Source organism: Letharia lupina (assembly GCF_014066315.1).
Source record: "Letharia lupina isolate WasteWater1 chromosome Unknown contig_21, whole genome shotgun sequence".
NCBI lineage: Eukaryota > Fungi > Ascomycota > Lecanoromycetes > Lecanorales > Parmeliaceae > Letharia > Letharia lupina.
The window spans coordinates 386,024-406,943 of record NW_023502990.1 but is presented as its reverse complement, the minus strand read 5'-3'; the positions used below and the strand labels follow the sequence as shown (position 1 = coordinate 406,943).

Here is a 20,920-nt window from a genome sequence, read left to right as displayed (position 1 = left end):
GATCCACTTACCACCTCGCTATCTTAATGGACTACTTGGAGTCGACTCCTCGGTCACCAGAACATCATGCTACTGACGCTTGTCCCTCCGTCAAGTTCGTAATGCCAGAAATGAGCGTCGCGTTCGGCATTTCCTGCACAAGTTGAAGCACAGATTGCGAGGTCGAATTATTCAGCAGTGCATTGAGCGCCCCATTCTGTCCATTCCAAATGACTTTTGGTACTGTCAACGGAGAAACCGGCCTACTGTTGGCAAGGAGCCTGGTGCGGATGATGCTAGGTACTGATCCCGGAGGGAGGGGGTCGGGCCCCGTCAATTCGTATGCGGCAAGTCCTGCAACCTGAAGGTCCTTGTTAAGATGATAATCTTTGAATTGGGCAGACGCACAAGGACGGTGCTTACCATTGCAGCGGCGAACGAAGTACCGCTTCTGTCCGCTAAGCCTGGGGATGACGGTCCATTGGCACAAACGATACTCTCTCCTGGCGCCCAAACGATCTCTGACAAAGCCCCCGCGCCCTGCGAGAATCTCGCGATTGTCCCGTCTATTCTTACAGCCCCGGCGACTATCAAGGGGTAGTCTGGTTCCAAGCCCCAAAGCGCTGGAACTGTGTCCAATGCTGAAGAGCGTGCGGCGTTGTTGCCGGATCCAGTCACTACGACAACGTCCTGGGCGAAAAGCTCCTGGATGAGCTCATTCACCGATTTCCAATTCCTCGGCAACACGGAACCAGCGCCGAATGTCTGTATCGACGTTGCGGGATAGACGACCACGGCTCTGCCCTGACGATCTTTCTCCATGATATCGTCCAAGGCTGCGGCGAAAGCGAAGTTCACGTCCGCTAGCGTCGGTAAGGACTTCATCACGACCAACTGGGAGTTCTTCGAAACACCCGTTTTCCACCCAGCGGCTTTCGATGCTACGCATGACCCTTGTCCAGCTAGATTATCATCCGTGGTGCTGTCATGGACACCGTAGGCGTAGTGCCACTCGTCGGACTCTGGCGGCCATGGCATCGATTCGAATTCCTAGAGTCATATTAGAGAATAATGCGGTGGTCGTCAAGATTGGGTTCTGACATCGTTATCCTTATTGATACCATTTTCTATGATGTAAATGTACGTGTCTATACCCCTGGCAATGTCGTATACGTAGCATGGCATTTTGCCAAGGACGGGAAGTCGTTTGCGAGGCGGCCAAGACACGAGATCTAAATCTTGAGGCGCGTCCCGTTGCCTTCGAAGAGGTAGTTTGAGCTCTGGAATCGCTTGATTTGACCCTGTGCTATTGGCAGTCATGAACACCGAGGTATCTTTAAAGCTTTCTCCAGAGTTCTGAGCGACTATCACGTTTTCCATAACGGCATCCACCTAGAAGCTGTCATTATAATTATGCTCAGTGTGAGAGAGGGTACGCACTCCTGGAATCTGCAAAATGGCTACTTTTTGAGCTTCAAGGGCTTCGATGAACCAGAACTCCGTAGTTTGTCTGATTTGGCTCTTGTAAATTCGTACTCTGCTGCCGCCGAGTATCTTGACAAGTGCGTCATTGATGTGCGAGCATGCTAACATGGCCTTCTTATCAGCAGGATAGACGACATATTCGACCAAGCCATGGGCGAAATGTAGAATTCCCATCACCAATAAAAGGATAGATGCAGCCATTATTCCTTGCTCCCGTTTCTTGAGTAGCGGAGAACTGCGCTACTGTACGCAAGGACTTCCAATGGCTTTTGTCACGCTAAGAGATTTTTCAGCCATTCGATCAGAGGGAGCAGAGTTGAGGAGAGGAACGTTGTGGTAAAGATTTAAGCTTGTCGAAGTCTCAGGGGACTTTGAATGCTGCTTAAATCAATCATGCGCTCAAGTCTTCGCGTCGGCGGCTGATGAAGCGGCACGATCCACGCCCTGGGTCTGTGTTCTTACAGGAGGAGCATCGCATAAACGATAAAATTGGATTTTGATCGTATCGCGCAAGATCGCATAGACACACCCACACAAAGTCCTCTGCGGCACAGGGCAGCCTTCCTCGAGGTTGAGGAGGCCCGGTAAGCCACCAGTAAGGCAGCAAAATTATAACAGATCTCTAGGTTCATGGTCAGTATGTTTGTGGCAGGATGTCCCCACCATTTTTGCCACAAAAGAAATCTGATGACTTCGGTGATTGAGAACAGCTGTGTTAGTGATCCGGCCCAAATGTCTTGGTAAGTGCGTTAGATTACATGCCTATCAAAGCGAAGAGCCAGTTTCTTGTATCCACGAGGTTCGCGAGTCCCAATCAGAAATTGACTTACGACAGCAGCGATGCGCGTCAGGTGCATTCACAGCCTAGATTACCAAGGAGCAGCTTTGCTGAGCCTCAACGAAATCTTCAGGATTCGCTCCCAGGATCTTTCGGCATACAAGATCCCTCCTCCTCCGTCAAGTCATCCATGTGCTGCTTCGCCCAAGGGCTTCTGAATCTTAACGCCCGTCCATATTTTTCAAGTATAAAAGGAATTGGGACCAGAAGTACGGCCAAAAATGCAAGAAGACTAGCAGCCCATTGATTTCCTAGAGAGCTAAACATCTGCTGTCCAAATAACGGAAAGCCAGCACCCGCTACGTTGCGGACAAGGCCGAGGCCTGCGAGTGCGGAGGCGCTGAAGACCTGAAGATGTCGGTCAGAAGATCCTTGTTGCCTATCGGGCCTCGAGGATGGAATTGACTTGCTTTGTATGAGTCTTCAGTGTAGTTGTACGTCATCAAGATCAAGGTATAGAAGGACCATCCCCATAGCGCGGATGCTATTATCGGGACAATCCAGTGTACGTTTTTGTAAGAAGTCCATGCGAACCAAAACAGCGATATAGGAAAGGCTGCTGTTTTAGCAAGGGACAACTAGAACGTTGAACGATCACTCACTAATTCCGGCTATTCGACCCAACTGTACACGTGCCTCTGGCACGTTCTTACCGCCCACCTGCGCAATTCTCCGCTGGTAATATCGTTCTTGCCAGATATTTGTGATTGGGCCAATGCTGATGCCCACGACGATCCCGAGAAATGTAAGTCCAACACCAAGGACATCGAACCCATGGCCTCCCATCCCGAACACTAATGAGAAAGCACCATTGAAGAGGAAGCTGAGCCCATAGAGATAGCCATTGTATAACGCTCCAAAGAAAATGATGGCTTCTGTGAAGAGAAACCTGAACGGTCTCAAGAGCGCTGTCTTGAACAACTTCCGCGGTCCTCTCTGCTTCATCGAATCTGGGACTTCAATAGCATCTGTACCTCTTTGCTTTCTCTCACGGGCTGCACGCCGAAGAAGCAATACACTGTGTCTCGTCTCCTTCAGCGTCGCAGTCATGATCAACCAGAGGCCGCCACATATTCCGAGCAGAGCCCAGAAAATATCTCTCCAACCTTTGTACTGCGCAATGCAAGAGAAGAGGAAGTAGCCTAACGGAGACCCTACCGTAGCCGCCCACAAAAAAAGACTCATAGCTGGTCCTGTTTCGTGCGGTTCAAATATGTCCGCAATTGTTCCTCCGAAGTTGGCTATCGTCACAGCAGAGAACCATCCAGATAGGAATCGCAGGACTAGAAAGCCACCCAGATTGTGGACGAGGGCGGTACCGAGTACAAAGAACAGGAAGACGCCGTAGGAGATGATGTAAATAGGAGATCGTCCATAATACCTGCGCACAATCTTGTTCAGTAGGATTTCGGTGCATTGTTGTTGGTACGACAAGGGAATGGGAAATTTCATACTCGGACAGCGGCGCCAAAGTCATCGGCCCTAACGCAAATCCTAGTACACACAGGCTCAATCCCAACGTTCCGACTTCACCTGACACCCCGAAGTCCTTGGCGAACTTCTCAGCTGCAGGCGAAAACCCAGACGCTGTGAAGCTGACTGTGAGATCAATGAGCGTGATCGCGATCACGATGGACCATTTCCGCCATGTCGGCCAGTTACGCGGATTTTTAGGGTCTCCCGGAGGAAAGCTGACGAGTTCGACATCTGTGCCATCTGCTCGTTGGACGACTTGGCGGGGTGCTATCCCAGGATCCGCGGTGTTGCCTGAGGCGACGCTCTCTGGTGACGGATTGGACGACATTATTATGACTTTGAAAAGACATCAGACAAAGGAGTATGTTTCCTTCAGGTTTGAGCTGAATCAATGGGTATGTATTGCTTTCTTCGCTAACGCTCGGTTGAAATACGTCAGTACTCTCTATGCATTGGTGCCAATCACTGCATTGCGCTTAGATAGCACAGTCTTCCTCTCTCTTGCTGATATCGGAGAAGCACGATGGAATTTCGGTATGATAGAAAGGTTGAAAGATTTTCAAGTGAAAATGCGGCTGCTTCGAGTACGATAGATGTCATTTGAATGAGGCAACATTGGAGGAAAGACACCTTTACGGTAAGAGGCATTGACGTGGATGATGGGTGATGGGAAAGTCATAGGGCTGAATCCTTATCTGCATTACGCTTACTCCGATAAGGATTTAGCGCGTGCAAATGTCTAGGCACCGATGCATGTTCCCCACCCTACCTATGTTGTATTCGTGCTAAATGTCTCTCGGCACAAACTGTTCTTGGGCTCTCGCAAAGACATCACAAGTCAAAGAGGTTCAGAAAATAGCTTGTAGAGCATCTGACGGCGCTATCTTATTTGTGGAGGTATTGGTTTCATGAGCCCAGGCCGGCAAGCAGCAGATCGGTACATTCTATCAACATCGTGAATATATATACATTATACACCCCGAAATCGACAGAACCTGGGATCGCCTCGGCTTCGGAAAGGCTCAATGCCAATCGTCATCGGCATCCTCCTAGCACATATGCCACTCTCCAAAACCGAAGCCTTGAGCCAATCCACAGAAAGGTCTTGAAGCCTGTCCACCATTGTACGCATACTTTGATCTATGTGCAGTATTTATGAGGCCGCTTTCTATGAATGAGCCCCTGCTTCAGTCTACGTTGAAAGGCCTGGACTCTTCAAGAGTCCACACCTAATGGATCCACTCTCTGTATCAGCATCTATAATTGGTGTACTAGGAGCAGCAGCCAAAGTTTCGTCCGTGTTGATATCCTTTGTGCAAAGCACAAGGGCAGCCCCGAAGCTTGCTCAGGCAGTGCTTAACGAAGTCAACGGCCTAAGCGCTATTCTCACTCATTTGCAAACCTACCTCCTGGGCGCCGCGAGCCTATCAAAATCACGAGCCTCCCTTATCCTGGTGGAACAAGTCATTGTGACCTTGACAGAGTGCGTGACTACCTTCTCCGAGCTCGAGGACGTCCTCGGTACCTCAAAAAATGACGCCGGAATGGGCACGCTTGACCGTGTGAGATGGGCCATGAAGGAATCGAAGATATCTGATGTACAGGGGAGACTACAGAGCAATAAAGCTTCGTTGACTCTGATGCTAACTATTCTGCAATGGTTTGCGATCCCTGTTCATGACCAAAGTTGTGGGATTCTTCTAAATACTCGTGTTGACCCCTGCATAGCAAGTCTATGGAAGAGGCAGAATCTGCAATGACACACTTGTGTGACCTTGTGCAGCAGGTACTGGCAAGTAACCAAGAGATGAGCCTGCGTCTTAGGAATTTGGACGATAAAACCACGGACACAGCTACACCAACAGCAGCGAAAGTCGACGACGATGCCAGCACGACATCGAGTAGGACAGCCACTCCTCCTTTGGTCAACTTACCGCAAGGGATGCAGCGAAATCAATTCGGTTTCGCATTTGAAGAAGATCTGCTGGCATCTCGTGTATATCGCAAACCCCTGTTTAGTGACTCTGGGGAGTCGCTCGTGACGTCTGCTGCTAGGACGACGGCCTCATCTATATTATCTGCGCTTAGTCTGACTGATGTCTCCAATATCTCAGTCCTGGCAGTACCAATCTATGCCCACGAGATCAGTAACAGTCGCCGGTATACATTTGGAGATTTCGATCCGGAACCTCTAGAAAACCGGGGACAGCGCCCAACTACCCGGTCAGTCGCTGCGATACCGAAGCCTAATAAATGGGATGGGTTTGCTTCTGCGGTTTGGCGTCAACGGCGAAAGAAAACCTCCAAGCCGGAGATCTCGTCGAAGCCAGAGACTCACATATTGGGTGTCTCGCTGTACGAGAGTATTAAATTTGCCAATGTTGCTATTTCCCTCACCAATGAGACAGGCGAGACTTACGTATATGGCTACGTCCCGATATTCGTGGCTAAGATTGGAGTTTTCCTCAAGGAAAAAGGTCTGTTCTCCACTCGCCCTTTGCCTGCCCTAGAATTTGCCGCGGCTACCACTCTGCTTTCTATTCAAAGGGTCCGATTGGGTGTTGATAATTTTTATCTAGCAACCGACGTGGAGGATATCTTTTGCGTCAGCGGTTCTGCACTCCGTTTGCAGAAGCTTGAGGCCGCCTTCAACGAGCCACCAGGTTATGGGAAAGGCTTTGACTGGACCGGATACACAGTACACGATGCGGCGGCAATCCTACTAAGATTTCTTCTGCGGCTTCCGGAGTCAATCATCCCAGTCAAAATGTATGAAGCTTTCCAAGATCCGCTAAAACCACATCAAGGAGGTCCTTCCACGTTACCCTTCAACCAGGAATCGTCGATCTCTGAATATCAAAAGCAAATCACACTTCTGCCTCCTCTATCGCGACAGCTACTCCTGTACCTGATGGATCTCCTGGCCGTCTTCGCCTCAAAAGCGGAAATCAACAAGATGACCTCGGCGCGCCTTGCTGCAGTCTTTCAACCCACAATCCTTTCGCCCGTGGAGGCCGGTGATGGCTTTATTGAAGAAGAGAAGTCCCGTCGGCTCAGTCAGGATGTGCTCGTCTTCTTGATAGAGAATCAGGACAGTTTCTTAATTGGCATGTCTTGAGCATCGGCCGTCATGCGCGCCTAGACTTCTTGCGAGGGGAGGCGAGTTCAAACCTTTCGTTGATTTACATCATCTGTCGTTACATTGGAAAACCATTCATGTTTTCGAGGTGGTCATCCGCGCCAGCTTGTTTGCTTTCTTGAACAGATTTGTGCTTCTTGTACGAGCCTTTTCTCGAAGTAGCCGTTCACGTTTCAATACCACTTTATCAACACGATACTGTTGCGCGTTTTGGTGAGGAAATCGGCCGGTGTCCGGCTTCTATTGGAAAGGTCTCGTTCGGCAGCTGGACCGGTGAGACTGCGAATGGTCTGGATGTATTGAAACAGGGCATCTGCTCGTGACATTTCGGGCTCGCTGTGGGAAACAAAACCGTCTTTCCAATATCTTCGCAATGGCACTGTCGTGTACTGCAAGGATCGCGCGCTGTGTACTGTAGCAGTGGTTTTTGTATCATGTGCCCTTCTCATCTTGGCCGGCCAATCGCTCTCTAATCGATGTTTGAAGTAGATAGACTAGCGCAGGATACTTGAACAAAGTGCTCGCTCAAGACCGAGCCTGGCATTCCCTCTGATACTGTGTGTTTTTCAAGCGCATGCAGGATAACTTTCTTTCCTGAGCTGACTCCATGTGACGGACCTTTTTCCAGCAATCGTTCTGGAAGAACTAGAGTAAGCGGTGAGAGATTTGATATGTGTCTATTCCGGGAACGGAGATCAATTGCAGGGTTCTGGATCTCGAAGTCTGTGAACTGAAGAGCTGCTGCGGTGTGTTTTGTAGGTAGAGACAATTCATCCCTTGTGAGGAAGCACGTTACGGAACCGTGCGAAGGTTTGAACCGTGGGAAGTGGGGGATTGGGCGAATGCGCGGATTCGCGGTTCCGTAAAGCTCGAGCGAGCAAACCTAAATCGCAGAATGACCTTGATGTCGTAACCAAACATGGCGCCCAACAGAGCATCGAATCGAAAAGTGAACTGTAACGTGGCGCTGACGTTTGGGGATCTGCTTGACACTGGCAGTTTCTGTCTGAGAATTTTCGCTTGTTGATGTTGTGCTGGTTGTTGAAGTCGTTGAAGTCGTCGTTGTTTCATCGTCGTCGTCATTTTTCCCTTCTTCTTTGACCTTGTGGGCATCTTGGGCTACCTCTTCAAGATCCGAAAACTGTGTGGACGATATTTGACTCAAGTCTGTCTTAAATTTCAGGAGTCGAAGAATCATACATACCAGCTCTTCAGCATCTTTGCCCTTCATCACGGGCCGTAGACGCATCAACAGAGGCATCAGCGGCTGAAGAGGCTTGTGTTAGCATGCTGATCGATACGGAAAATGTTCTCCTCAGTGGACTACTGCTGTGGGAATGATGGAACAGATCTAACGCAACTATGGATGATTCATTACCATGCAGGTGTAGAGTGCCTGTGATTGTGGTAACGTACAGTTCAACGAACCGAGAGTGAGCTAGCAATCCTGCTCCATCCTGATCCCGCTTCCGGGCGGAAGAGGCCATTTCCCCGTGTTGGGCCAAGTGCCCGCCCTGTTCACGGACTCCACATCTGCCCCGGAAAATATCTACCAGCTCTGTAGAGCGCAGCTAGTCTTGGCGTTCATTCCACCATTGATAACCGTTGCGGCGGGAATTTCATCGCAGCTGAACGCCACGCCCTCTGCAAAGAGTCGTCCTGGTATGCTATCCAGAGACAGCTGCGGGGTCGTCGACTGCCCTGTTGTAGGATTTCTGGGGGGGTTTATGCCAGCTAATATGATTTTGAAGTTCGAGAAAGATATGTCAGAGAGCACATTGACATTCCCGCCACCCCTCGCTATAGTTCGCACGTTCTCTCCGGCTTGTTTACCATTTGACACTGCGTTTAAACACCCGTCATGATGGACACACCCACAGGCGACTTCACGACGTCTGTCTTCGTGGGCCTCATCCGGGTCAAAATAGAATATCTGAGCCTGACTTAGATCGCCGTTTCCGCTCGGGTGCACTGTTCTAGCCCAGCTTCCAATGCTTTCGCAAACCAGAGGCAGATTGTAGCAATTGTAACCGAGACTGGGAACAGCAACAGGCGCTGCAACGCTAGACGTGGATCCTAGAGACGGCACATAGATAAGTTTTCCCGAGATCTCGGGATCAGTGGTAAGAGTCTGAGGGAGTTGTGCAAGAAATTGCCCAGCCGAGCTTGCGGCAACCAAAAGGCTGAAGATAGTAGTCTTCGTTCTGAAAGTGATGAAAGAAACAGTCTAGCCAGGAAGAAGACAGTGCGATGATTCAGAAAGCAAGGATGGAGCAAAAACTTTACGGGAGACATAGTGCTTGACTGATATAACTTGCAATACTGGATGTAGGGCGGCCCTAAACATTCAGGAAAGCTTATAGGCAGATCTTCTGCACAGATGAAACATTTTGGGGTCTTTTGCAGCGGTTCTGTCACCAACGTATCAAGAGGAACCATCTGACGCTGAGTTTGGCCGTCTTAGGTGAGGCGTGTTAAATGACCCGTGCGAGGTTGCATCTAAGGTTCTTCGGTGACCAACATGGAGGGTTGCGACCCTCAACCGCCCACTATGCTTCATCGAAGCTTTCCCGCAAAAGTAGATCGTACGACCAGGCTGCGGCACGAGTCAAAGAAATCGCTTCAACGCTTTCAAGATTGACAGAAAGGCAACAAGTCAGAAGGCACAAAGTTAGCTAAGATGTCTCGATTAAGGAACGAGAATGAAATGGGTTACTAGGATGGGAAGCCACTATGAGTTCGACAGCTTGTAAGGTCAGTGAAAGGAAGAGAGAGAAGATGAGACTGAATGGTGCAGAGTCTCCAGCCTGACCTGTCCAAGCGCCAAGACCAAATCACGTGCCTTTCCGCAGCCTTGTGCCAGACTCTAGAGCCGGTGAAAACGCCAAAGAGGCTGTCCCCACCCACTTCATGGCAACCTCTCCACCACCCTTAACCGGCCTTCGAGTCATTGAGCTCGCCGGTTTGGCTCCAGGTACTTACCAACTATCCAGTATCATCACCAACCTTCTTTCTAACCGCGCCCCAAGGCCCTTTTGCCTGCCTTCTCCTCGCCGATTATGGCGCCTCTGTTCTCCGCATTGATCGGGCTCACCCTCAAGCCCATACCCTGAACCCTCCACCTCCAACGTCTGATTCTCTTAGTCGCCACAAGTCCTCGATAGCTTTAGACCTCAAATCCCCCAACGGCCTTGCCCTTCTCAGATCCCTACTGAATCATGCCGATATCCTCATCGACCCATTTCGCCCAGGAGTGCTGGAGTCAATTGGTCTCCATCCAAAGGATTTGCTCATCGTGAACCCTCGCCTCATCATTGCCCGCCTCACTGGCTTCCGCCGAGATGGCCCCTACGCACCAATGGCTGGACACGACATCAATTACCTCGCCGTCTCGGGCCTCCTGTCCCAACTCGGACGAGCCAATGCGCCACCCTCTTTTCCCGCCAATATAATTGCAGATTTCGCAGGTGGAGGACTGATGTGCGCCTTTGGTATCCTAGCTGCGTTGGTGAGTCGGACGCAGACGGGAAAGGGCCAGATAGTGGAAGCAAACATGGTGGATGGTAGTGCCTACCTGGGAACGTTCTCTAGATTTTTGACAAAAACACCGCTGGGGGATAGGCCAAGGGGAGAGAATATGTTGGATGGTGGATGTCCGTGGTACGAGGTCTATGAATGTAAGAATGGCGGTTACATGGCTGTGGGGGCTCTGGAGGATAGTTTTTTCGGGGAACTTCTGAAGGGACTGAACATCGAACAAGAGCTCATGACTACGCGGAACGACCGCACTACGTGGCCAACCCTCAGGAAAACTTTCCGTGAACGCTTCTTGGAGAATACACGGCAAGAATGGGAGCTCCTTTTTGCGGGAAAAGATGCATGTTGCACACCCGTACTCTCACAAATTGAGCTCGAGGAGCAAGGGTATGAGCAGAGATCTGCGGTTGGCCTCATGGGATCACCGGGTCTGCCCATACCTCAAACAGAGGCATGGAGTAGTCCCAACCTCTCGCCTGGGGCCGGTGGTGAAGAGGTCTTGAAAGGTTGGACGGGCTGGAAGAGAGGGAAAGAATACCAGGTGGAAAATGGTGGATTGGTCAAAACCGAAGCTTCTAAGCTTTGAGACTTGGTGCGGCGTAATATCGCACAAAGCTCGGCTGATGAAGGTAGGACTGATCTCTGCCATCTATGTGGGTCTTGATACACCCTTGAGATCGTAGTCTCTGTCTGCTCTTGTAGACTCTTGGTAAGCCAACGAAGACATTCCAGGCAAGTTGCCAGAAAAAGTGGCAGTCCTAGGTATGGGAATTAGCCAGATTTGACGCATTCATGGGTAAAAAGGCAAGAAAATCTAACGGTCGTACAGAAACAGTCCAAACAGATTTATTCATGGCTCATAATCCTCGTACTTCGTGCTCATATGGTCAATGTTCAAGACTTCGCTACGACTGCAACTGCCACTTTCTCTGGCAGTGCGCCCGATGGACTGATGGTAGAATCGTTCCGCATCGATGTCTCTGTGGAGCAGCAGCTGAGGCTGTGCTTACCCACCCACACGGCCTGAATTTGCGAGCCAAATCCAGAATCTCGAACCGCAAACATCCGGTACGGAGTACCACCGGATCGCCACTCAACCACGGAGTTACCGGCAAAAAGTCATCCCTAACTGAAATCATGTCCATGTCCAGTGCCCACACCGTGTCAGTAGGTGATCTGACAAGAAAGCCGGTCATTCTAGACGACAAAGCGGTTAATGCGCCTTCGAGGCTGCTAGTCACTGCTATGACTCTCTATTGGAACCGCCACGTTTGCGTGTACTGAGTGGCGTAGTCTTTGCTTGATGCTACTCTCTCTCCACAATGTCCTCCAATTTCCAGTACTCTTCAGGTCTTTATAAAATTCCCGACCTCGTATCCAATCCCAGCTTCATGTTATCGTCGAGTTATTGACAAGCAGTATACAAGTGGTAAATACAGTCAACACAATCTCAAAGAATAAATGCTCTCTGCCTATTTAGAGCTATGGAAGCCTTGGTAGTCATTGGTATCATTGCCAACTTCGCGGGGATCGTCAGCCTAGCAATACAGCTCGCTGGATTATTAGAAAAAGCAATCGAGAATGCGAGGACCGCCGACGAAAAGGTTCAGCACATCGCCGCCGAGCTCCGCAAACTTGCCCGCGGTCTGACAGCACTGCAGACACTATTGGATGAAGACCTGAAAGCTTCAGGTGACCGCCTTTTCACCGACGAGGACTGTCGCAATATCCATCGTATTGTCCAGCAGTGTGACACAATCTTCCGTCCTATCGTCATTTCATTTGCAAAGATGGGACGAGTGGCCTTGCCTGATGCCGTTGACGAAAGCGGCGGTACTGCGGTCATTCCTCACAACACTCTCACTTTCAAATTCTCCATGCTAGGACGCTTAATGTGGCACTCCAAATCACGGGAGATCCTGCAGTCTGTCGCGGACTTGAACGAGTTGAAGGCCAGTCTTATGCTCATCATCACCAAAGCAGAAGAGTCAAGGCAGAATAGAAGGAGGGAGAAGGAGATGGGCAGGGCAGCTTGGAAGAAATGGAAGTGGGTGGTCTCTCTTCGACAACGGTGGAAGTCTTCCGCACTGCGCCACCACCATCAATCCACTACACATCTGGAGGAGGCAAAGCAGCAATTGTGTATCGATGCAGCGCCTGCCAAGGACCTTTCGCTCTGGCGCCACGAGAATCGCAGTCATTCTTATTTGGAAGGATAAGTGGCTTCTTCCGATGAGTAGTCCAAGAGCAGGGTCTAGTTACCAGCATATACTTCATTGTCATTGACAGTCATCCAACTCTATGCATCTTTTCAAGCCTCCACTAACAAATACAACTCGCACCCTAACAAAATGCCCATCCCCACCGAAGTAGTAGGCTCCCTGCCTCGTCCACAATGTACAAGTCTTCGTTCTCACCACCTCAGCATCTACTCCACCCTAGCGTCCTTCTCTCCCAGTTCATAAGCCACCGCTAAAATCACAGCCGGACCTCCAACAAGCCTACGCAGACTACGAATGTTTCGCAGACGGGCGAGACACTCGTGACAGACGGCGAGCAGCGCGCCAGCTCGTTCGCGACCTGCCCAATCATTGACACGCTGGGTGGGAAAGGGTTGGCGGATAATTTGGCGGGCGGACGGGCAGTATTTCGTACGTTTCCCCTGTCCCCGACTCTTCTCGGTTCTTTATTTGAACAAGGGTGCATGGACCGGCGCCTCGTTGCTCCGCACCTTCATCGACCTCAACAACCGCGTCCTGGCCCGCTTCTCCGCCCCCGAACGCGCCAACATCGGCATCCACACCCGCCCCGGCGGCGACTGCGACCCCGTCCATTCCCACGAGGTCCCCTACCGCAACCTCCTCCCCTCCCTCTTCGCCATGCACGCCGGCTACTTCCTCATCCAGCCCGCGTCCGAGAGGGATAAACCGAGCATCTGCAAGCACATCGGACGATCCATCCGTCGCGATGCCGAGGACGTGAAACAAGTTGCGTTCATCGGGGTGACGAACCCGCTGAATCCGGAGGTGGAGAGTCCGGAGCAGGTGGCGGGGGATTTGGAGGAGGCGAGTAGGTGGATCGAAAAGGATCAGTTGGGGGCGACGGATGATTGTGGGTTTAGTCCTTTTAGTGTTGATGCGAAGCCGAAGCGTGGGAGTCCGGATTTTGCGAGGGAGGTGGCGATGAGGAAGATTAGGGCGAGCGTTGAGGGGGCGAGGATGGCGAGTGAAAAGCTGGGTAGCTGATGGTTGAGAAGAAGAGGAGCTTTGTGGCGTCGTGGGAACGAAGTTTTTCCCATGGACTGAGCTGAAGATTATGGCTTCACGAAGTTCGTGGTTCGGTCATAGGTAGGTGTCTTGAGTGTTGAATCAACGTATGCTCAAGAGGTGTCTTAAAAGCAGAATAGATTCCTCCGAAACGTTGCACGCAGATTTTTGGATTTGGATCTGCTACATTGCACATCGTCACTTCGTCACGAACCTATACCGATACGGTTGCTCTCGGTCCGTTGACCCTTTCGCACCCTCTTCTTCCCTTCCCCACCCCCACATCAGCGCCTTACCCATCTTCTCTCGTTCTCGGAATAGGATTTGCACCCTCCGTCTCCATTCTCTCTCTCTGTCCTCCACCGCCTCCGCAAAACGTGCTTCTAGCTCAGCGTTGACGATGGCGTTCGTTTTCTGTGCATCTTCAGCTGCCTGCTGCGCTTCCTCTGCCTCTGCTTTAGATGCTATGAGTGCAGCATTAGCCTTTTCGAGTTTCGTATTCAACACACGAACAGCAGAACGAAGTTCGTTCTCCATAGACGGGTCAGCCAGCTTAGAGGGTTCAGTCTGTTGGTTTTGAAGTGTTTCAATCCGCTGGTTCAGGGAGACTACCTCTTCGCTGTGAGCGTTTGTGAGACGTGCTTCGCGCTTCTGCATGCCTTCACCAGCCTTCAGAAGGGCGGAGCGCAGAGTCCGTAGCTCTTTGGCGTGCGTGGCTTTCAGCGAAGAAAGCATGCTCTCATGTTGCTCGATTCTTTTGAGAGCATCTTTGTGAGATGCTTCGTCAATGCTGGTGGCCTCCATATGTTCGGGTCCAGGGTAACCACGCTTCTCATTGACCGGCTCTGCGGTTGCTTCATTAACGTCTTGGCTGTTGATGCGTTCTTCCAAGTCCGCAATGTCCCGGGCCTGCCGTTCATTTTGCTGCACTAGACGGTCATTCTCATGTTCTACTGTTTCAACGATACGTCGTGTCTCTGCAAGCTGCTCGTGCGCATGGTCGAGTTCCATCTTCATGGCTTTGAGTTCGCTTTTGAGCGTTCGCAATTCTTGGTCCTTTTGGTCGATGCTCTCGGTCAGCGAGGCCGCTTCGTTGCCGCGGTGGATGGACTCTTTTCGCTCAAGCGCAATCTCGTTGTTCTTGGTCTCAAGGTCTGCGCGCAGGCTTTTGACGGTAGCCGCGTTGGCTTCCTGGATTAATGGTATTTGATTCTGGTACCGTCTCGTCTCATCTCGGGCCGCCTGTAGCTGTTCTTCAAGAGCCTTAATCCTGTCGTCTGCTGCATTCCTAGAGGCCTTAGCGTCTTGGTGCTCTTTTAATTCCTCTCGAGCCGCATGTAGCTGTGCTTCAAGAGCCTTGATCATGTCGTTGGCTGCGATTTTATTGGTCTCCGCGTCTGCTTTGACAGCGGCCAACTCTTGGATTGCGGGCTCGAACTTCGCCCTCAGTGACGCCACTTTGGGAGTATTAGGGGCGGTCAGTTCTTGTTCCTTGAGTCTGAGCTGCTCCTTCCAATGATCCCTTAGCTGTGAGTGCTGCTTTTTCAGCAACTCTTCCTCGGCTTGGTGACGCTCTAGTAATTCCACTCTGTCATTTCTAAGTAATTCGTTTTCTTGCTCGATTTCGTGATACGCCAAGCGACGCTCCTCATCTTCAACGCGCATTCTCTCCACTTCCGCCTGCAGCGCCGAGATGCGCTCAAATACTTCCTCTGCAGCCTGATCCTGGAGCATCTCGGTATTCATCCGGGACAGTGGAGGAGCTTGAATTCTAGCTTCCTCTTGCACACCTTCTTCAATGATGGCATGATTCTTCAATGGTGCAGGCGTAGATGTTCCAAGCGGCTCAAATACACTCTCTTCGGGTAGCCCCCGGTCTACTCTGACTTCCTGGGTATAGTCCTGCGGATCTTCGTTCGCCTCGTCACCCTCGTCAAGAGTTTCGTCACGTCGCTCCTTCTTCCACTTTTCGCCACCTCTCATCCACTTCTCCATATTCACGGTGAAATCTTCGGGCCCTTCATCCTCACTACTAACCTCGTCCCTCTCTTTCTCCACGTCTCCGACCACCATACTACTTGGCTTATCTCCCAGGCCTCCTAAATCAATCGTGTAGTCACCCAATAGATCCTCTGCCTCCTCCTCGTCGGTTTCTTCCTGCTGCGTCTGAGCTGCTGGCTCCTGAGGCTGCTTAGGTTTTTGCTCATTTTCACTTCGATCTCGCTGAAATGCCTGTTCGAATCCCACTGGAGGTGCCGCCGTTTCTTTCCTCCCCAACTGCGCAAGATCGATTGTGTAATTCTCCATACTGAAGTCTCCTAAGCTTCCATCACTCGAATGCGACGCAGACGATGCGACTGAGCGCGTGCGTCGCCGATGCTGGGATGACCCCAGACGCCCCTTCTTCAACAGCGAAGAGCGACGGAACGCGCCAGATGCCGATGTGGGTCGAGGGAAAGGGAGAGTCGAGCTGAAGGAAGGAGTTGAGAATATTGAGGAGGGGAGGAGTTGGGATTGAACGTGTTGGGCGGGACGGGGCGGTGGAGAGGGCGAGGCGATCTCGGACATTTTGGTAACGAGGTTGAGGTCGTCAAATGTCAGATAATGAAGGTGGGCATCGCAGAACAATCTTGTACAAGTGAGACAGCGGTGTGCAACATATGAGAACCGTCACTTCGTGTTGTTTACATTTGTGGATTTCAGCCCTACGGAAACACCCGCGATATCGGGTGCTTCTATACCTCAGCCAATGCTAAATAAAATACCGTTAGTATAGTTTTAAGGTGGCTACGCCATATTTATATAGGCGTTATATAAAAATAAGACGCGATATCGCGAAGATATCGTTATCGTCGTTAGCGATTTCGCTATCACTTAGGGCCAGTTCGGTAACCACATATTTTGAAAATAAACCCCTACTTATTTTCACTAAATAACGCCACCTCTTGGCAAATGAAAATATGGCTTAAAAATGACACTAATTTATATTTAAAATATGTAAAAATATCTATACGATTCCGTTCGGTAATTCTATTTTTGAGGCTAAGTCAGAAACGTCGTAAAAAATTGAGAAAATTATCTTCTCCATTAGTAACCATTAAATTTCTATCATTTTACGTTATTATAATGGAGACGTCTATTACTATTACTATATAGGCTTTAACTATTATTAATACTTCTATTACCTTCGTTATTACTATTAATATCCCTACTAATATCTCTACTAGTATTTCTACTAATATTTCTATTAGTATTTCATTATACGATATATCTTAGACTTATCTTATAAAGATAATATTATACTTCGAGATAGTATAATAATATCGTCTTAGAAAGAGAGTAGATACGGGCTTTAAATTTAAAGTTTAAATAAGTATTCTAGCTACTATTTAGACTATAACTTTAATAGAGTATCGTATTAATAAGTTTTAATATCAAGAAAAGATATAAATCTATAAATCTAGATAAGTTTTATAGCGAGTTCTTCGCTATAAATTAAGTAATTAAAGATAAGATAATAATATATAAATACTCTTAGTAGATAAAGATTAATAATAAATATAAATAAAGATATAATGTTAAGTCAACTTAAGATATAAAAATATTATATTAAATAATTTTTTCTAGAAAAATAAATTAATAAGCGAACTTCGAATTAAATCTCTTCTCTATATTATTAAATTTAATAAATTATTTTTAAAAAGAATAATTATAGAGAGTTATATATAGATTATATATAGTTTAGAAATTTTAATAAATCTTAATCTTATAAATATCTTATTTTCTCTCTTCGTCTTAGTTAATATCTTATATAAAAATATAAAGTATTTAAATAATAAAGAATAATAAATATTTTAGATTATAGCGAAAAAATGATATATTAGCTTCGTAATTAAGATAATAATTTTTATAAAGAGAATTAAAAAGACTAGGGTTTCATTAGAGATTTTATTAAGAATTTTATTAAGAGTTTTATTAAGAGTTTTATTAAGAGTTTTATTAAGAGTTTTATTAAGAGTTTTATTAAGAGTTTTATTAAGAGGCTATCTAATTTATATTCTTTATACGATATTACTCTAGAGATATCTCTAATTTAACTATATTATATCTATTATTAATAAGCTTCTTTAAAATCTCTTAGATACTATATTATTAAATAGAGCTCGTTATCTAATATAATATAGCTATTTACTAAGTAAAAACTCGTTTTTTTATATTATTCTAATAAGAAAGTAGCTTAACGCGTCTCTAAGATATAAAATAACTTTAATATTATTAACGCTAGCTTTAAGAGTATTACTAAAATAAACTTACTACGCTTATTATCCTTTTAAAAGTATTTTTTTTACTCGTCTAGAGAGATAGACGTTTTATATTTATAAGAGAAAAGGGAGATAGAGAACTTCGAGGGGGTGATAATAATCTAAACGCGTTAGAATAGATAAGCTTACTTCACTCGCTATCGCTGAAGTTATTATCTTCTTTCTTAAATAATAAAAATTCGTTCGAGTATCTTTAAGATGCGGTCTTGATTAATATTCTCGAGATTATTATTATATTAATCGAGCTTCTTCTAGATATTCTTAAAGCCTTCATACTATAGAGGCTAGCGTATAAGATAAGAGTATAACATTAAGGTTATTAAGAATAATATACGCGAAGATTTAATAATAGCGAGGTGTGGAAGGGATAAAAGGATAAAGGGGGGTAATAGCGAGGTATGGGGAAGACGGTAAGATCAGCCAGAACGGGTCCTCTATTTACTACTACAATCTCTTACTAATTAAGGGAATATGGCTGAGTCGATCTAATGGCTCTCCGGTACTATACACTAGCGTTAGCTGAGGTTTAGAAGCACCCGCGATATCTTGCCGCAGCTAATGCCGCTAGTTGTATTGAAAGTTTTGGAGACAACTCAGTGGATTGACAAAATTTTCTAGGCGAATTCTAAGGATCATGCGTACGAGTGTTAAACTGAATGTACGATGGACGTCCCAATCGCAGCCAACATTCTCGGCACCATTGGTGCCATCTGCTGGTCCGTTCAGGTACCAACGTCCTGCAATCGCAGCGTGCCCCAGCAAGACAATGACAAATCCCCCTAGCTGATACCCCAAATCATAATCAACTACCGCCGCCATCATACCACAGGTCTGCAACCCTCCATGATGCTCCTCTGGGCCTCAGCGGGCGTACCGTTAGGCGTCTACAACATAACCGAAAGCTTCAACATCGCGCTACGGATACAGGCTCAGATCTTGACGTTTTTAAGCTTACTAACATGGAGCCAATGCTACTATTACGGGAAGCATTGGAGCCTTATAAAGTGCGCAGTCATTCTGGTAGGGATGTGCACTTTGATGGGAGGGATCGAAGTTGCTTTAATATTTGCATTGAAGGCAGCGATTAAAAGGCATGTAACATGGCCCACGACGTTGATGGCTGTACTTGCAGCAGTCTTGCTTGCCGCGGGTGTTCTTCGCCACTACTGGGACATCTACACGCACCGTACTGTGCGAGGTATCAGCTTCATCTTCGTGGGCATCGATGCTGCGGGCGATTTATTTTCTCTTGTATCCGTGTTTTTTCAGACGGAACTCAACGTCCTTGGGATGGCCATCTATGGCACAGAGTTAGCTCTTTGGACCGGTGTCTTCATCTGCGGCGGGTACTTCAATCTGCTGCCGTGGGTCAAGGCGAGGGTTAGCACTAGGAGGCAACGCATAGAGAATGAGCGGCAAACGCAGAGCCAGCAAGGAGAGAGGGGAACTATTGCTTTGCATGAAATGCCTTCGTCAACATCGGTGTTCATGACACCATCGTCTGGGCTGGTGGAACGAACGGCCACAGGTAACAGATGACTTTGAATACAATCATATATCGAATACTAAAGGCCCAGCTCGTAAGGAATTTTTGGTGCTCTTTCTCTTGATCGATCTACTCTTCCGCCCAAATTCCTCGATTCTTCCAACTAACTTTGCCTACCAAAAGAGGCAAATACTCTGCTCACAGCCTCTCTTTTGAATATCACAATAAGCATTGATTAGGACTTGACGACAGCGTCCGCTGAATGTTTACCTGGCTCGAATCTCAAGTAATGATCCGGCGGGTTCTGTCTCAGCTCTGCAACTCCAAACGCCGACTCCAGTCCATTCCGCAATACCTCGTACATAGGCAACATCATTGGACACGAGGTATCCGAATCTGTGCTTGTGTTGCCTGTATCCCTCTTTGGTGCATGATGATTGTGCGGCCGCCCCAAAGCCTTCAGTCCAACTCGGATCTCCACGGTCTCAAAACCAGCAAGAGTCTTCAATGGTTCAAAGTCGCTGTCTCTAAAGGGTAGAGGCAACCAGGGCACACCTGGGCACCATCCAAAGAAGACACGGCACAGTCCTCGACTAACGAGCGGGTCCCAGCTGAGCGCCTCAATGTCGCCTTCCTTTCGCTTTTCGGGCTCGAAGAGCGCCCAATAGACGTCGAGATTCTGGATCTTCTTTTTTATGTGCTGAGGAGGTGGTCTAGTTATAGGGTGCTTTGTGTATAAAGAAGGGTGATGGACGTTGACGAAAATTCGGTAGGTGGCTTCTTCGTAGAAGAACGGGGAAACTTCGCTACTGATGGAGCGGGAGGTCCTCAGCAAGGTCATCTTGTCAGAGAGCGGGATTTTGCTGTAGATATTGTTCCGCAGTTCTCCAGGGAGGTCTCGAAGTCGGAAGGGTGCCATAGTTGGCTGCTGGATGTGAGACGGTTTGGCAGGCGGGAAACTATGCATTGATTATGATACTGATGACAGTGGTTCGAGATTTCATGATAAAAATTTGGTAATAATGGAATATATATATGAGAATTCATTGAGCAGGTTTGCACGCTACACGCCACGTTGAGCCGCATAGCAGCGTGGCCTGCAGGAAGACCAGCAAATCAGTGACATAGGTAGGGTGCATGAAGAAAGCGTCAATCTAAGTAAAACGGTTTTGATGATGGGCCCTAAAAGTAGCATGTGCTGCAAAAGTGCTGCGCGGTAGAGGCCCCTCGGTCTCGGACTGCTTCAGAGAGAAACGGACAAGGGTTTGGAGATGGAAGGGTTGGCTTATAAGCCTTAATGATACTGGCTCAATGTACAATGGTGACTGTGCTCAAGCACTTGTCGTTCTCTGTGCGCGCTCATTTGTATCGAAGGGATCTAGACTCGAGAAA

General features: G+C 48.2%; 9 protein-coding genes across 9 annotated transcripts; 4 read left to right on the top strand and 5 right to left on the bottom strand.

The window, feature by feature from the left end:
* Nucleotides 1-64: 64 nt before the first annotated feature.
* Nucleotides 65-1,665, bottom strand: HO133_005380 (uncharacterized protein; the record flags this gene model as incomplete). The annotated part of the gene is made up of 4 exons (XM_037296290.1): nucleotides 65-340; nucleotides 403-1,029; nucleotides 1,081-1,371; nucleotides 1,420-1,665. The coding sequence occupies 4 exons, from the start codon at nucleotides 1,663-1,665 to the stop codon at nucleotides 65-67; spliced, it is 1,440 nt and encodes a 479-aa protein (XP_037148272.1).
* Nucleotides 1,666-2,896: 1,231 nt separating this feature from the next.
* HO133_005379 (uncharacterized protein) lies at nucleotides 2,897-4,106 on the bottom strand (the record flags this gene model as incomplete). Its single annotated transcript, XM_037296289.1, has 2 exons — nucleotides 2,897-3,683; nucleotides 3,808-4,106. The coding sequence occupies 2 exons, from the start codon at nucleotides 4,104-4,106 to the stop codon at nucleotides 2,897-2,899; spliced, it is 1,086 nt and encodes a 361-aa protein (XP_037148271.1).
* A 904-nt stretch (nucleotides 4,107-5,010) lies between these two features.
* HO133_005378 (uncharacterized protein) lies at nucleotides 5,011-6,896 on the top strand (the record flags this gene model as incomplete). The annotated part of the gene is made up of 2 exons (XM_037296288.1): nucleotides 5,011-5,438; nucleotides 5,507-6,896. 2 exons carry the CDS (start codon nucleotides 5,011-5,013, stop codon nucleotides 6,894-6,896), a joined length of 1,818 nt encoding a protein of 605 aa, XP_037148270.1.
* A 1,570-nt stretch (nucleotides 6,897-8,466) lies between these two features.
* Nucleotides 8,467-9,212, bottom strand: HO133_005377 (uncharacterized protein; the record flags this gene model as incomplete). Its single annotated transcript, XM_037296287.1, has 2 exons — nucleotides 8,467-9,121; nucleotides 9,199-9,212. 2 exons carry the CDS (start codon nucleotides 9,210-9,212, stop codon nucleotides 8,467-8,469), a joined length of 669 nt encoding a protein of 222 aa, XP_037148269.1.
* Nucleotides 9,213-9,827: 615 nt separating this feature from the next.
* Nucleotides 9,828-11,040, top strand: HO133_005376 (uncharacterized protein; the record flags this gene model as incomplete). Its single annotated transcript, XM_037296286.1, has 2 exons — nucleotides 9,828-9,891; nucleotides 9,947-11,040. 2 exons carry the CDS (start codon nucleotides 9,828-9,830, stop codon nucleotides 11,038-11,040), a joined length of 1,158 nt encoding a protein of 385 aa, XP_037148268.1.
* Nucleotides 11,041-11,938: 898 nt separating this feature from the next.
* Nucleotides 11,939-13,699, top strand: HO133_005375 (uncharacterized protein; the record flags this gene model as incomplete). Its single annotated transcript, XM_037296285.1, has 3 exons — nucleotides 11,939-12,501; nucleotides 12,939-13,098; nucleotides 13,154-13,699. 3 exons carry the CDS (start codon nucleotides 11,939-11,941, stop codon nucleotides 13,697-13,699), a joined length of 1,269 nt encoding a protein of 422 aa, XP_037148267.1.
* A 219-nt stretch (nucleotides 13,700-13,918) lies between these two features.
* Nucleotides 13,919-16,288, bottom strand: HO133_005374 (uncharacterized protein; the record flags this gene model as incomplete). Its single annotated transcript, XM_037296284.1, has 1 exon — nucleotides 13,919-16,288. One exon carries the CDS (start codon nucleotides 16,286-16,288, stop codon nucleotides 13,919-13,921), a length of 2,370 nt encoding a protein of 789 aa, XP_037148266.1.
* A 2,417-nt stretch (nucleotides 16,289-18,705) lies between these two features.
* On the top strand, nucleotides 18,706-19,581 carry HO133_005373 (uncharacterized protein; the record flags this gene model as incomplete). The annotated part of the gene is made up of 2 exons (XM_037296283.1): nucleotides 18,706-18,768; nucleotides 18,826-19,581. The coding sequence occupies 2 exons, from the start codon at nucleotides 18,706-18,708 to the stop codon at nucleotides 19,579-19,581; spliced, it is 819 nt and encodes a 272-aa protein (XP_037148265.1).
* Nucleotides 19,582-19,763: 182 nt separating this feature from the next.
* HO133_005372 (uncharacterized protein) lies at nucleotides 19,764-20,447 on the bottom strand (the record flags this gene model as incomplete). Its single annotated transcript, XM_037296282.1, has 1 exon — nucleotides 19,764-20,447. The coding sequence occupies one exon, from the start codon at nucleotides 20,445-20,447 to the stop codon at nucleotides 19,764-19,766; it is 684 nt and encodes a 227-aa protein (XP_037148264.1).
* Between the last annotated feature and the right edge of the window lie 473 nt (nucleotides 20,448-20,920).